General features: G+C 39.5%; 1 protein-coding gene and 1 long non-coding RNA gene across 4 annotated transcripts in view; one reads left to right on the top strand and one right to left on the bottom strand.

Annotated features, from left to right (window-relative positions):
• Window positions 1–15059, bottom strand: part of LOC120746115 (receptor tyrosine-protein kinase erbB-4-like) — a 353488-nt gene that overhangs the window by 43615 nt on the left and 294814 nt on the right. For 2 of the 3 annotated variants that reach the window (XM_040051409.1, XM_040051411.1), the window contains exon 20: window positions 11447–11632. In XM_040051409.1, the coding sequence (XP_039907343.1) occupies window positions 11447–11632 (186 nt within the window). The remainder of the gene's footprint in view (window positions 1–11446; window positions 11633–15059) is intronic. The other variant, XM_040051410.1, reaches the window with a different exon arrangement.
• Window positions 1448–4714, top strand: LOC120746129. Its single transcript, XR_005698783.1, has 3 exons — window positions 1448–1779; window positions 2867–2959; window positions 3095–4714. It is a non-coding gene; the product is annotated as an uncharacterized LOC120746129 (long non-coding RNA).

The following is a 15059-nucleotide window of genomic DNA, read 5'->3' as shown; positions in this document are numbered from 1 at the left end:
AGCAGAAAGGAAGGAAATAAATGGAAATGGAGCAAAGAAAGGGGAAAGGGAAGGATAAATGAAAGGAAGACAGGACGGGGTTATGATGAAAAAGCAAAATAGAATGTGAGGAGAAAAGGAAGAAGGGCGTCAAAAAGAAAAGAAGAGGAAAATGAATGAGTGTAATAAAAATAGAAAAAAGAAAGAAAGGACATAAAGAGGAAGTCCTGGAAAAAAACGAGGAAAAGAAACAACAGATGAGTGAGGAAAACCGGCAGAGGGATAAAGGAAAGAGCATAAAAAGGAAAGGAAAGATCGAGACTTATAATTTAGAGGCTATTCACACACATCTAAAGAGACCTCTGTGTGGGTTATGTGTGCAAGTGCATGTGAGTGTCAGTCATTGTGTGTGTGTGTGTTCGTGTGTGGCAGTGGGAGTGAAACAGCCCTGAGTGTGGCTCTAGATTAATGGGGGCCATTATCTCAATGCCCAAAACACTCAGTGATGAAGAGTCACTGCCTGGCGACAGGCCTCAGCCAATCAATTTGTGGCACAGCAGTCACCTGCCCGGGTCAGAGCCCACATACGGCGGGTGTTTGTGTAGTTGTTGTGGTAGCGGTGCTGGGGGGGACTGGCAAGTTGCCACCACGTTACAGTATGGTGAAAAATGAAAAACAGCCTTCCTGTGCCAGGGTTTCATGGTTTTGGCAGCATGCACAGATAGCTCCATAACTATTCTGGGAACTAAATTATATTTATATTTTATTCAAAATAATATGCTTGTTCAGGTAGTTGTACTTTAGAATTCCCAATTAGTTTTTTATGGCCTTAAAGCTACACGACACTGGATGTTATGGACAATTCTTAAGCAGGACTGCATGAAACAATTAAGGAGCAGGACCCACAAAGTCCAAACTGTTAACCCCTTCAGGAAGATCATCATATGTGATGATAAACTTAGTATTCAGCTATGACCCAGAGCCCCAAAAAACATCTGTTAGTCTAAAAGCAAAACAAGGCGCACTGGGTCAACAGCACACTCGCCATGAGTTCTAGAAGTTATGTCCAGATGCTTCTGAGGGGAAAACCACCTGACCCAAGTGCATCTGTCCACAAAGCACCAGAAACAGCATTTTAAAGCAATACTAACACAATCTTTCCTATTTGGGAAGGGGACAGTGGCTAAATTTGTATCAGGGATGTGTTGTTAACTTTTAGAGGCAGATTTATGAAATGCCGTTCAGGCTGTTGTATTGCTTTGATTGCACTTTACACACATTAAGATAGTGAAGCCAGAACCTCATAGATTTTAAACAGATTCAGCAATTCCTTAACAGATAACAACAAATTTGGTGCAGATAGTGAAGTAACTGTAAAATGATACAGGTGCTTGGAAACCTTCCTTTTTATAGGAATATAACCAGAATACAACCAGTTGGCAGCCAGCTTTGAGTCCCTCTAAGAAATGATACATTGATGTTGCTAGCATTATGTAAACGTTTTATGTTAAAATTAATGTCACCAATTGATTTTTAACTCTAAACACAAGGATATTGTTTTGATTTTAATTAATAACACAATATTTCAATACAACAAAATGCAGTACATTAAATCCAACGTAAAAAGTTCATTTAAAATGAACAGCACTTTAATTTGAAGAGGATTGTCCTAACAGGCTCTCCGTACTTCTCAGTTTGCACATGTGCAGTGTGGAAGTTTGAACAACCGTCATTTTCAACCGAAACTTGCATCATGCTCAGAAGCCTGGATAAAATCCATTGCCATTTGAGGATTATTTGGTAAGTACAACCATTTAAGGATGACAAATTTGGTTAATGTGTACTAAATGATAAACATCCGACATTTTCGGGAGTACTTCTGTATGTTTTATTTTAAAACAAATGATGTCTGGTAATTTTTTTTTTTTAGCATTCTAGCTTGTATGCCTCTCACAGGTGTTAGTAGTCAGGCATTTAATAAATATTATTGGGCCCACTTCGGTGTAATTTCCCAAAATGTTTTACGATTCATGTTAAGCTGCAACTTGCCTACTAAGAACTGCAGCTTTAAAATTACTCCCAACATCTACCGCGCATGCTCCCTGATGTCAGTAATGAGCACCAGGAGCGCCAGCGATCCTATCCGTTTGAAGAATGAAATATATGTATAGTGTATTTTAGAAACATGCATCAAATAAGTTGCTACATTGTTTGAAGGAATTCTACCCCGTGTTGATATCTGGTTTAGTGTTAGTATCAGTGATTAAAGTGTAAGACATGCATTTATCTTGTGTCATTAAAATGCAGCATTATGTGTAATACAGCTATATGTAATGCATTTAACTCCTTGTATCAGTTCCATTGATTATCAAAGTGACAATTTGTGTGTTCCCCCCTTCATTTTACGTTGGTCAGCTAGTTCTGTCTGTCAGTAGATGCAACAAAAGTGGCTCAGATGTGGTTGTGGTTACTGTTATCTTTTATTGTAACTCTTGTTATCGTAATAAATACCAGAAAATATTGTGATAGTATTTTGAATCCATATTGCCGAGTTCTAATCTTCTATTTCATTTTAACAGTTTTAGGGGTACAATTAATAATTATATTGTTGAACAGTCTAGGATTGATTAAAGCAAAAGTGAAAGCTTTCATGTATTGTCAAAATTGAAAAGCTTCCAGTTTTGTGTTCATATATTTGTTGATCTGACTCAGAAGAGTCAGTGCCTAACCAATCATTAACCTCACTGAATGTCACTAATGTGAGTTGTCAAACATTGTTTAATTACTCATCGCTAATCACTCATCTGTTAATATTTTTGACTTTGGTTTGGGAAGAGGTGGAAAAGAACCAAAATCTTGTCTCACACGGAGTTCTTATCTCCACCAGAATATCAGCATTGATGTTCGACGGGAATGCGTCCTAAAAACTATCTGTGTCTACTTAAATAAAAAGCCAGATGACCTGTTCAAGGAATTCTTGGTAAGTTAGAAAAGGGGAAAGATCAGTTTGTTTGTTTGTTTTTTTTAATTTGGGATAGTAAATTGAAGGTGGGCTCATTTGTTCATATGTATCTATATGCAATTAGCTTTCCCCCCCCTTTGGTTTCATTTTAAGGATGTGGATCTTAGTGCAAGAAGAGAAACGGAGCAGCTGACTTTAGGAGTCTGTGTTGTCAGACATGAAGGAGCAGACTCTGCAGATACACCTGAGGACATTGGTGTCATCATAGAAGGATACACTGTGCTGAAAGCTCTTAGTGATGTGGCAAAGGGGTGTGCCCTCCTGCTTGGACTAATCTACAGTCTAAATCTGAGGTACCCAAAGCACCTGAAATACATATTTGAATTTCTTCAGAAGGTGCTGATGGAGTTGGATGGGAACAACCTATCCATGAAGGTGCAAGTTCTGAAAAACAAACTGCTTGAGTGAAACAGCCTGCACTGAACTATAGAGGACACTCAACTGGTTACAAGATTCTCAAACCCATCTCCTTGCACTTTATAAACTGTTCAGTTTGAATTCCGCAAGAACTTCTGCAAGGCCTCATACTTTTTGGCATGCTTTGTTCATGTTGAACTTTTACCACCATCCAGCTACATTGAACAAGACTGCGCCTAAGTTTGGACTTCATTTTAAGTTTTGGAAAAAAAAAAAAAGTTTTTTAAATATGGACAAAATGCCACTAAAATCATTTCTACTTGTTGTTTATAGGACTGTATTGTGAGTTTTCCATTGTACCCGAAGCAAGTTTAAATTAAGTCATGTTAATGTTAAAAATGTTGGAATCACAACACTTTCCAGTTTTAATAACTTGATTTTAACATTCTGTATTATGTCTTCCTGAACTTAATATGCACTTGCATATATGTGAAGATATTTTTGTTTAGGAAAAAGGCATTGATCTAGAATTTTGAACAGCTCAAAGTTTGCTTCAGCACATTTTACACCAAGTGTTATTAAAGTTGAGTTAACTGAATAAAATTGTGTTTGATTTATTCAATTTACTTTAAATAGAGTAAGTAATTTAAGCCTATAGTTTCAGTAGAGCTCGTTTAGGGTTAGTCAATTTATCAGATGTACTTAAAATTTGTTGTTCAAATTAAATGTGTCATACATTTTAGATTTCACTAACCCAGTTGTGTGGAACCGGTTGACATAACTGGGTGGAGTAAATGCAACATCTTATTTTATAGAGTAAGTAGGGCTTGTTTTGGTTGAGTAGATTTTATTTAGTGTTGTCAATTTAAGTCAACATGTTAGTTAGATCAACATTATGATATTTAGTTAATACAACACCATTCTTGTGATTTGCATTTAATTAGCCAAAGCTTGACAGATGTACTTAAAATTTGTTGTTCAAATTAAGTGTATCATACATTTTATATTTCACTAACCCAGTTATGTGGAACCGGTTGACATAACTGGGTGGAGTAAATGCAACATTTTATTTCTTAGAGTGTATGGCAAAGGGACATGTTGCAAAAGAGTTAAGCCCATCAGTGCAGAGTGACTCAGACTGATTCCAATGTATTGGCCCTGTCTGCACTCATAAAGTAGACAGAAATTATTTGCAAAACAGAGAATGAATGCAACTGGTGCCATTTGGAATTTGGTCACTTAAAGACAGGCTCCCTCCCACCAGCCAACCTGTGTAATTGTGTCCACAGTGTTTCAAACCCCAAATATTTATATAATAATAATAATAATTAATAATAATAATAATAATAATGAATGTAATCATTGCTCGCCCACTGATTTTTCCTAGAAATGTCATGACAAGATTCCTCAAGTTGCTCCACCGGCACTGCAAACTTGTTACAATCAGACTAAATTGCATTTTTTTGGTCTGCACGTTGCATGTAATACTTTCACCACTGATAATAGAGTGTACTGGTAAAACCTCCGCACATAATTTTAGCAAATCTTGAAATTTCTGAATTTGTTATTAAATAACTGTGGCAGTTGTACTTTAGCTAAAAAAAAATGCTTGACATTTTCCTGAAATCTGCTTGTAGGCAGTTTAGATGAGAAAGCCGGTAACACACTCATGTCTGTTCATTAAATGTGAAGTTGGAGCCACTGGTAGTTGAGCTTAGTTGAAGGGTAACACCAGGCTCTCGCCAGTGTCTGAAAAACAACCGGACATACACGAGTGCTATCAGTCATCCAGTCCAACTCTTACCAAGTAGTTGAAGCAGGTGATTTCACAAAATGTCAAAGTGTTTCTCTGTAAAGACCTGACTATCACTGCTAGTACTCATGATACAATGGGGTGCGTTTGATGAATGCGTATGCAACAGTTCACAGTGGATGCTTGGTCTGGTGCCATATGTCGAGCCACCTTTTGTAAGCTGTTTCTTGAACTCTCTGTTTTTTGTGTTTTTTTTTATATACCTTTTCCTCCCACCTCTTTCAAAGCTAACTGAAGAGCAAGGGGAAATTATTTTCCCCTTTGCTAGAAAATTGTGCGTCTTCTGAAGGATGCTCTTTCTCCTGGAGAAGAGGTTCCTCGTCATTACCTTGAGAGTGCCAAGATCACTCAGAGAAGAGGGCTCTGAGTTATTTATTCGGCACACATGCCCAAACACACACAAGCACGTGCGCAGATAGACAGGGAAGCAAAAACACACACCACAGAGAAATTCAGTCTTTTTCTGGCTTGAAAAATATCTTAGAGCTATGTGATGGAGGACCTGTGAGGAGGATCCAAGAGGCTAACTTAACACAAAAGAACCACGCTACCTGGGTCCCCCGCTGTGAGCATTTTTAACTCCGTGCACTGGGCTTGTGTGGCTTAGAAAACCCATGCTGCTAAATGGGCTCCCTGCAGTAACTGGCAACACCTTACTGTAAGAAGGGGGTGGGGCTCATAAGAAGTCAAATTGATTCTCTTCCATTGGCTGAATACCACACCAGGTCATACACGACGTGACTACACCTTTGAAAGGCAACCATTTTTGTGTGTGTTCCAGCATGAGCTTTCTGGTTCAAACCCAACACAACACATCAATTTTTCCTACCCATACAAAAAAACACAGCTATGTTCACAGTCACTCATGTGAGACTTCCTAAAAATCACTGATTTTCAAAAGTACCTGTATATGTACCTTTTAATTAGAGAACATCAAACATGGGTTTCTGGGATCAGTTCTGATACTTCTCGAATAAAAAGTATTCAGATAGCAATATATGGACCTATATTCTTCACATTTCTTACAAATCCATGTAGTATGCTAGAGCTACACTGAAAAGGGAAAATAATGGGATCACTCTGAATATATTTGGTTATAGTGGGCATATACAGGAGTTAGAGTAGGTCATCTTTTAACTGGAAGGTTGGTGGTTTGATCCCTGACTTCTCGATTATGCATGCCAGTTATCCTTGGGCAAGATACTGAACCCCAAGTTGCATCCATTGGTGGGTGAATGTTTGAAGGAAAGCACTTAAGCATAGCAAAAAGTGCATGTTTGACTGGGTGACTGTGGCATGTTTTAACTGCTTTGAGTGTTCAGGAACAGAAGAAAAGGACTATATATAAGGACCAGCCCATTAATCGTGCAACTAGCAGCTCGGATTATAAATACTGGCCTCTCAGCAACTCAGGTTGACAAGCTATTTGATTTTTATTTCTAGACTGCACCAAGCTTTTTCATTTTTTTAATCAGGCTGTTGAAAAATCAAATTGGAAGCTGAATTCATTAAACAGCTTGGTAGAAAGATGTGTTCATTTTTGATTAAGTGTGCTTCAAGCTGATATTGGCAACACTGTTTCAACCGAAGTTTGCATAAGAGCATCTCTGAACGCACAACACAGCGAACCTTAAAACAGAAGACCACACCGAGAGCCACTCCTGCCAAATAAGAACAGGAAACTGAAGGGAAGGAAAAAGGAGTCAACTCTGGAAGTAGCAAGCTGCAACTAATAAAGTCTTTCTTCTAAATGCTTATCTTAAAAAAGATTATTTTAAACTCGGAATCACACAAAGCTAAATGAAAAAGAAGCTGGAAATAAAGACTACAGGTCCCCTACATCCTCTGACGAAAGTTAAAAGTTCCAGTGCCTTCGACGATTAGAACTCGTCTGAGAGTCACCCCTGAGTCAGGACTCTTTACTCTTTGTTAGATTTTTGTTTTTGTTGATACTCTACCTTGGAAACAAAATAAGACTTTCAAACAACACACTGAGATGCTGCCACTGCAAATGTAGTTCTCAGTGATGAGTCATTTTAACATTGCAAACCATGGCCTGTCATTAAGCCCCAGGTGGTGACAATCCAGCCAGCACACTGATAGCTGCTAGGTATTGATAATAATGGAAACAGTAAAAGGGAAATACAAGCCTGTTTAGGGCTAACAGGAACAGTTTGTCTCTATTCCTCCACTATGCCAATTCACTAATTCACTCAATAAAAACAAATTATCCAAATACGATTTTCAATCAGACGAGCAGCTTCATTCCAACCCTACATCAAGACTGAACAGCTGTTATTGGTACTGGTCACAATCAGTTGAATGTCACAGTACAGGGAGGGTAGAGGATGGTTTTGAATAGTCTCCCCTTGCTCTCCATCGCCTTCAAAACTACCACAACCTGACATTTCCCCTCCTGCTACCACAGGTGAAACTGAATCCAATTACAGCAATAAGTACCTCCTTAAGTAACCTGTTCCTCGGGGTCTTGGGAATCATCTATCATTGGAGAATAAAAGGTTAAGCCCTCTCACGCTAACCCACCTCCCACTAACCCTGTGAACCCGAAGCTCTCATCGCTGACTCAGAGTGATGAAACAAGAGAATACTTTGCCAATACAAATCAATTCTGATAAAAAGTGCTTTAGAAACAGGCAATTATCTGAAGAATACTCTGTGAATCGCTTTTCATACACATTCTGAACACACAGTTATGAACACACAGTTTTGTCATGCTATCACACCAGTTTGCAGGGGTTAATGTTAACATTAGTGTGGTGTTAGTGTGTTTATAGCTGAAAACAGGGCCTGCGTGTATAAGAACAGTGTTTGGTGCAGTAGGCATTTCTTACTGTGGTTTTATTTACTACACAAACATTGCTTTAAAGTGCACATGTACGTTATTTGATGAAAACTTAAACAGAACTAGTTTTTGAGAACAAAAACCTGCACTGCCTGTGTACAGTAAGGTCCATGTTTGACAGCTTTATCAGTTTAGCAGCAGATACAATAAAAGATTAGCAAGTCATCAAAGTAATGATAAGCAAAAATGATAGACCTGCTGAAACAGATGAAGAGCCATTCAGGCTCTCACTCACTACATATGAAAATCAGATCACTGCATAATAAACGTAATATATTATATGGTAGGTGAAGAACCAGAATCTGGTTTCAGTTTGCAATCCAAATTGTATTTACCTAACTGCAGTTGGCTGAACTTTGACTGCGTACAGGTTAAAACTTCGATTGGATATTTTTAAAAAAATGAACACGTTGGCTACAAAGCTAACTCACAACCACAGGTTCTTATCTGATGTCCTCTGTTTGATGTTTTTAGTTTCTCCTCATTCATTCCCAGACTGTAGACAAGCATGTTACATGTCTGTCTGATGACCCTAACTGGTGGGTTCCCATATTGCTAGCACTTTATCTAGCAAAGCGTTGCTAAAGAAAAAATAAAAATAAAACACTACTCAAATACTATTTCATACTAAGAGTTATCATCAGATTAGATACTCATTTGCAACAGTATCGATACGAACAGTGCCACCTTCAGTTGAAACACAACTTCAAACAGCACCGTTGGTAGCAGCCCCTCTCCTCACTAGCAGCTGAACGCATGAAAAGTAGTTAATATCAACAGACTGAACTACACTTTAAGATGAATTACAAAAGGTCAGGAAAGTTCCTGTTTGAAAAGTACTAAATGTCAACCTGGCCGGTGCACACATTAACATTGGCTGTTTAACAATTAGCAGTTACCCGCTAACCACATTAGTCGATTTATTAAGTTATTTTTACAGTAGAGGCTATGGCTGTGGCTAATTATGTCCTCTGTTTGATGTTTTTAATTTCTCCTCATTCATCGCTAGACTGCAATGAATGACCATTGAACGCGACAGGAGGTCATATTTGTCTGATAAATGGCCCCAGCCAATGGGTTCCAATGTTGCTCCTCCTTTTCTAGACCAGGGTCCAAAAATCAATACTAGGAATTATTATTGGATCAACATTATCAACATTATCAATATGAACAGTGTCAACTTTGCCTCCTTCAACTGACACAACTTCCCACAGAACCGTTGCAGACCGTCAGGTCACAGCCCCTCCCCTCACTAGCAGCTGAACACGTGAACAGTAGCTGATGTCAAAACTAAACAATTTATGAGGTATGTTAGATGTCAGTAAATCTTCTGTTTCAATATTAAAATATTAAACAGTTATATCATAAATGTTGACATAGCTGGTGCACATGCTAATGTTAGCCATTAAACTATTAGCAATTATCAGATAGCAACACTGGCTGATCTATTAAGTTATTATAATGGTAGCAGCTAGTGGCCATGGCTTATAACAAAAGGATAATATTAATATTGGAGCTAGTCAGCAAACATTATTAGTGTTGCCTATTGGTAACATTAGTATGTGTTTACAGAATACATTATTCCCACTATTCCTAAATCCAGAGATTAAAAAGATATTAAGTATAAAAAAAATGATTTTTAGAAATTCTACCAGCAAGAGCATCTTAAGATATAGTTGTCATATATCAATTCACTGTTACATCAGAAAAAAAGAAAACAGTGATGTGATTGATGTATTATTCTCATCTTTACAAAAAACAAAGACTGGGAATTTTTCTCCTCTTGCGGAGTAGAAAATGGTATGAATTGTTGGGTATTTTCCTGAGTATTATATTTCGTTTGAAATTTCAGCGATAATCCTAATCTAAAGAGTTTGTTAGCATAATGAAGTATGTAAACTTTACAACTATATTGAGATATTTTTTATAATCCCCCCGTTTTTCCCCCTTATTTGCTTCATGAGACTTTTTCCACTTCAGATTCTGACACATTTTATATTTGGGGTTGCGTCAGAAAGGGTAACAGGTGTAAAAATCTGTCAAATCAAATATGCAGAGCTACCTGCTGTGGCAACCCCTTGGGGAAATGGGGCGCTGCCAAAATGAAATCGGAAAGCTTGCTCACTTCCTTTTGAAGTTGGATTAATGGCATAAATGAAGCTGTGTTTTTCGGACCATCCTGACTGGTTTAGCACAGATACGATGGAGTTGTTCACTTTGTCCAAAACCTCTAATGTATATCCAGACCAACCAGCTAGCGAAATAGCTACGATTTTAAATTACAAAAACATTTCCTGGAGGCACAGTCGAGCTGGTTCCTTTGTCTCTTTGCTCGACTTAAACCTCGACGGGCAGAAGCGCTCAGAATCCAAAACTTTAACAGCATTAAAGTCAAAAGTTGTTCCCTTGTCTTAACTGCGATCAGTGTGATCAGCGGTAAGTCAGACTTCTGTCAGATCCTCTTTTGCATGTACCGCTTCCAAAACTGATGGGGGGATGCCTCTGTATCACAGCAGATGTCTGCCTGCACAGCATGTAATTGCAGCCAGGCACCCCACTGCCATCCCAGAGTTATAACTCAGAGAAGTTAAATCTTACCAGGCAGTTACACTATCAAGCACTCTGGCTGCATCAACCTAATTTGCAAACAAAACACAAATGTTCTTTGGGTAAGCAAAAGCACGTACACAGTATTTCAAGTCTTACTGCTGTTTCAACGATTCTGAGTGCAGATTTTGTTTGGGCAGCAAAGAATGGGTCTGTAATTTAAATGTTTGTTATGACGCTGAAAGAATGATGTCGAATGCTTCAAGGACAAGCTCCGAGGCAAGCTAGGCCTCGGTTTTGCTCACCGTCAGTAACCTATCATGTCATTTAAAGGGCTGTGAAAACTGATTTACACCTGAATTTCAACAGCAACACACTGCGGCGCTCTATATTGTTTTTCAAATGCATGCAGCTGCTTTTTGATTTTTGATTTTGTTATGACTGCTCTGGGTTTGCATAATGTAGATGTTTATACAGTTCCACAAAGCCTGGAAAACTACAACAGAAACCCGAGTAAGTAAAGCATCCAACTGAAAGGTCGGCAGCTTAGGGACATTTGTGTTTGTGATAGCAGCTCAAAAATTGTTTTGAAAGCTGTTTAAATACAAATTTGGAAAGTGCAATGAGATCATATTTTAGAAAAAAAATCACACTCGTTCGGTTTGACACTGCACTTGGCAAGCCTCTCCATGTCACCTTCAGCCAAATTTTTGGCTGGGGATGAAAAAAAAAAAAGGCAGACTCGTCTGCCACACAAATCCATAAAATCCAATGCCGCCCTCACACCTGCCAGCAGTACAGTAATGCACAAACACCACAGCACAAACAGACGCCGTCCTCTTTCGACCTGATTATAGTCATTTACCTTTGCAATTTGGACACACCAGTTGAGCAGCAGCTGCGATCCAATGTTGTCCTTGTGCTCGTGCACATAGTCGAGGAGGCAGCCGTGGGGCATGAGCTGGGTGACCAGCTGGATGGTGGGGCTCAGGCAGACACCGAGGAGACGCACCAGGTGGGGGTGCTCCATGCTGGCCATGATCAGGGCCTCCTGGGTGAGAGGGGGGGGAAGGAGGACAAAAATGGACTAAGAAGACTGCTGACTTACAGGGTTCAAGAAACTTCTCTTCAGATACTTTGGAGCTTCGTTGCTTTCTGTACTATATTTGTGTCGCATTGAACACAATTTTAAGCTTGTAGCTTCCCCCTTTGACACTTTTGCATAATTTCAATATCATCGAATTGTAGGCATATATATTTTTGTTATTTTTAGTTGGCACACTGAAATCTGAAAAAAAGAACCTGATTCCAAAGGTGGCAATGTGTGAAAATTTATTTGAAATCTAGTTCCTGAAAATTTGCTCATTTAGCATGTGGAAACAACCCTCACTGGGCTGTTTGTGACCTGGTTAAAAAGTTTAAGGAAAAACATGAAACTGTGACCAACATCCTCCTATACGTCACAAAGTCATGACCATTCAATAAAACCTCCACCAATTAAAATGACGGACAACAATGGAGAAACGTCCTGCTTCTTTTTCTAAACTATTACTGTACCTGCCCACTCTGGAGTATTGTCTGATTAGTCTGTGTTTGGTGGTTGCTAGGCAATGTGATGACATCATAATATATCATGCATAATTCAGGTTTAGTAGACATAAAATCCAAAATTAAAATGATCTGCTGCTTTTTTCAGGTGTTGTAGGTGCAAAAAAAAAATCTGATAATTTGAAAAAAGTTAGCATCATCAAGACACACACAGGGAGCCGTTTGGCACTTTGGTACCTTGATGCACTAGCTGTGAAAATACTGATGCTGATTAAAGAGGGAAACAGTTCATTTTTAGATGTTGGAAAGATGGTGATGCAATGAGATGAGTTTATCAACCAGGAAACTGCCATGTTTTCACACACTCAACATTCACATTATCTCACTGAAGTCTTTGTGGTAAGATTTACGAAAACACTGAGGTTTATTTCAACTTAAATTTGATATCATAGGAAGTAGAGATTGGTGCACAACTGCACAATGATATTTATCTAGTGATATTGTGTGGATAAAGGCACACCAAATATCAATATTTTATTACATAAATAAAAATCTTACAAAATACTCATCTTATGCACCGCCATCCTGACATAACATTAACTGAGCGCCCTTATATTAAATCAGCTCAACTGAAAACCATCACACACTAGACACAATTAGCCTGATAAAGCTACCTCGTACTTCAGAGCAAGGTAACGGCTCAGGAAGGCGAGTAAAAAAAAAAAAAAAAAAAAAAGGACAAAAATCAGACATTTAAAAGAAACAATAGTGACCCGTGACTAAATAGCTGCCCAGAGTTTGAGGGTGTTGAACACTCGTGACCACTTTTAATCTCAAGGTGACTGCACAGGTTGCCTGATAGGAGGCAACCTTTCTGCAAACAATTGCAGTCTGACTTGGACTGCTTGCAAACACTATCAGAGAGATTGTTAAAGGCCTGCAGATAATTGCTTTCTGATTTATAAAAGCAGACAGGCTGCAAACATGTTGCTATCAGTCTGATTGAATCTCAATGATTTTCCACGATTTATCACAGTTAATCGCTTATCAGAAACAAACTGCATTTAATTGCCAACTTGACCCCATCCAATCACAGACTGGTTGCAGACTGACTGTGTTACGTCAACATTTATGGCAGGTTTTAGTGTGCTTAACAAGCCTAATTTTGCAACACAACAATAACGGAGGCGAGATAACCTCACTGAATAAAGCAGGTATTGACAACGCTTAACTCTAACTCAAGATGCTGCAAAATGTTCAAAATCACAATAACATTTTGTGTCGGGTGATTCCCGCCTCTAATGGGAACCCATACAAACAAAACTTGACGACTTTAACTCTTTAAAGTCATCAAGTTGTCAAGACATTCCTGTTTCAACATTTCCGTAAACCCAGTTTTTTAAGGCACTGACGCCAAAGGACACGTTGTCATAACATCTGACAATAGATCAGTATCTGACGCTCTGGGCTCAAAGTATGCTGGAATCTTTATTCTGGGTTTTTGTAGGAAAACAATCAACATTATAAATATTTAGTTTATTGAGCAGCATTATGTTCTATTATCCTTTTTTTTCTATGACAGATCAAGCTGTTACCCTTGGATAACACTACAGTGTCTACCAAAGAATTCCTAATAGAAATGAAGTTAGATGCATAAATTAATATTTGTGAGATGATTACTATATCTGCATGCACAGCATCTGCCCTGAGTAAACTCATAGTGAGAGAAAACCCTGCAGAACCCTTCTTCAAAGCTGCACAAACACAGCCTTTTTAATCTATATTTTAGCATGCACAACACACAGAGGTTCTTAAATGTTGCTCCAATTAAAAGAAAAAAAACACAGTGAAACGTGCATGCTTAGAATCCACGCTGCTGTCTAACACAAAGTTGCTGCGCCTCTGATTTCAGAAGCTGCTTCAGAATTTCTCGCTCTTGTTGTCATTTTGGCGTGTAAATACATTTTCTGTCCTCCCTCTCCGTCTCTCTCTGCAGCAGATGGACGCAGGGGTCTGAACAGTTGGGAGTCAACGTTGGGTAATTGTTATTGCGGTGCTGCGAGCAGAAGGATGTGTGCCGGTGATGAAGTGTTATGATGGCGAGGACCGATACTTGTGGCCGGCGCGTATACGCGTTACGGCTGAGCAGAAGCTGCACTTCAGTGCCATCGCTCAGAAACACTCACTTCACTCGTTCTCGTCTCCTATTGCCTCTCCCGGGCTCTCTCTCTCTCTCACTGACATGCAGACACACTCTCGTGGCAGCTCTCGAAAACACTCACGCCCTCAAGGACGCACACTCTCTCTCTCTCCATCTTTGAATACGGCAAGCGGTTGAGGAGGTGTATATCCAGGCTTGGCCCCGGGGCAGCCGATGGATAGATGAGGTGCCTTTTTAAATTTAGATGCTAAAGAATGAGCTGAGAGGGAGAGAGGTGGTGCAGTGTGGGTGGTGCGCGAGTAGATTAATTCTAAACAGCAGCGGGGCCATAGGCCGTCGTGAGGCTTTTGGCACCATCAGTGGCCTGATTTAAGCAGAGCCTCGCAGCACTGAAGTAGTGCCACTACTTTTTCACTTCTTAAAACCACCTGCTCCCCCTCTGCCCCCAACCACTCGCCATCAGCCACCTCTGCACCAGGAATGCGCCTCGCCTCGGGATCCAGAGAGGAAGGGAAAAAAAGGGGGAAGAGCACTTTTATTCTCAGACTGTGATCTCAATAGAGACCTGGGAGTCGTAAACTGTGTCGGGCTAAACTCTTGCTCCTGCTTTCTACTCTCCGGGCAAATGTTACGAGGATTTGCCTGTGTGTGTGTGTGCGTGCGCGCGTGTGTGTGTGTTTTGGTTTCCCTCTCATCTCCCTGAGCGCCGACCTCCATTACTGCCGGCTGACCCTCCTTTTCCATCTCGCTCCCTTGCTCACTTGCCCCC

Source organism: Simochromis diagramma, unplaced genomic scaffold (genome assembly GCF_900408965.1).
Source record: "Simochromis diagramma unplaced genomic scaffold, fSimDia1.1 OVJJ01000107.1, whole genome shotgun sequence".
Lineage (NCBI taxonomy): Eukaryota > Metazoa > Chordata > Actinopteri > Cichliformes > Cichlidae > Simochromis > Simochromis diagramma.
This window is presented reverse-complemented; position numbering and strand designations above follow the sequence as displayed.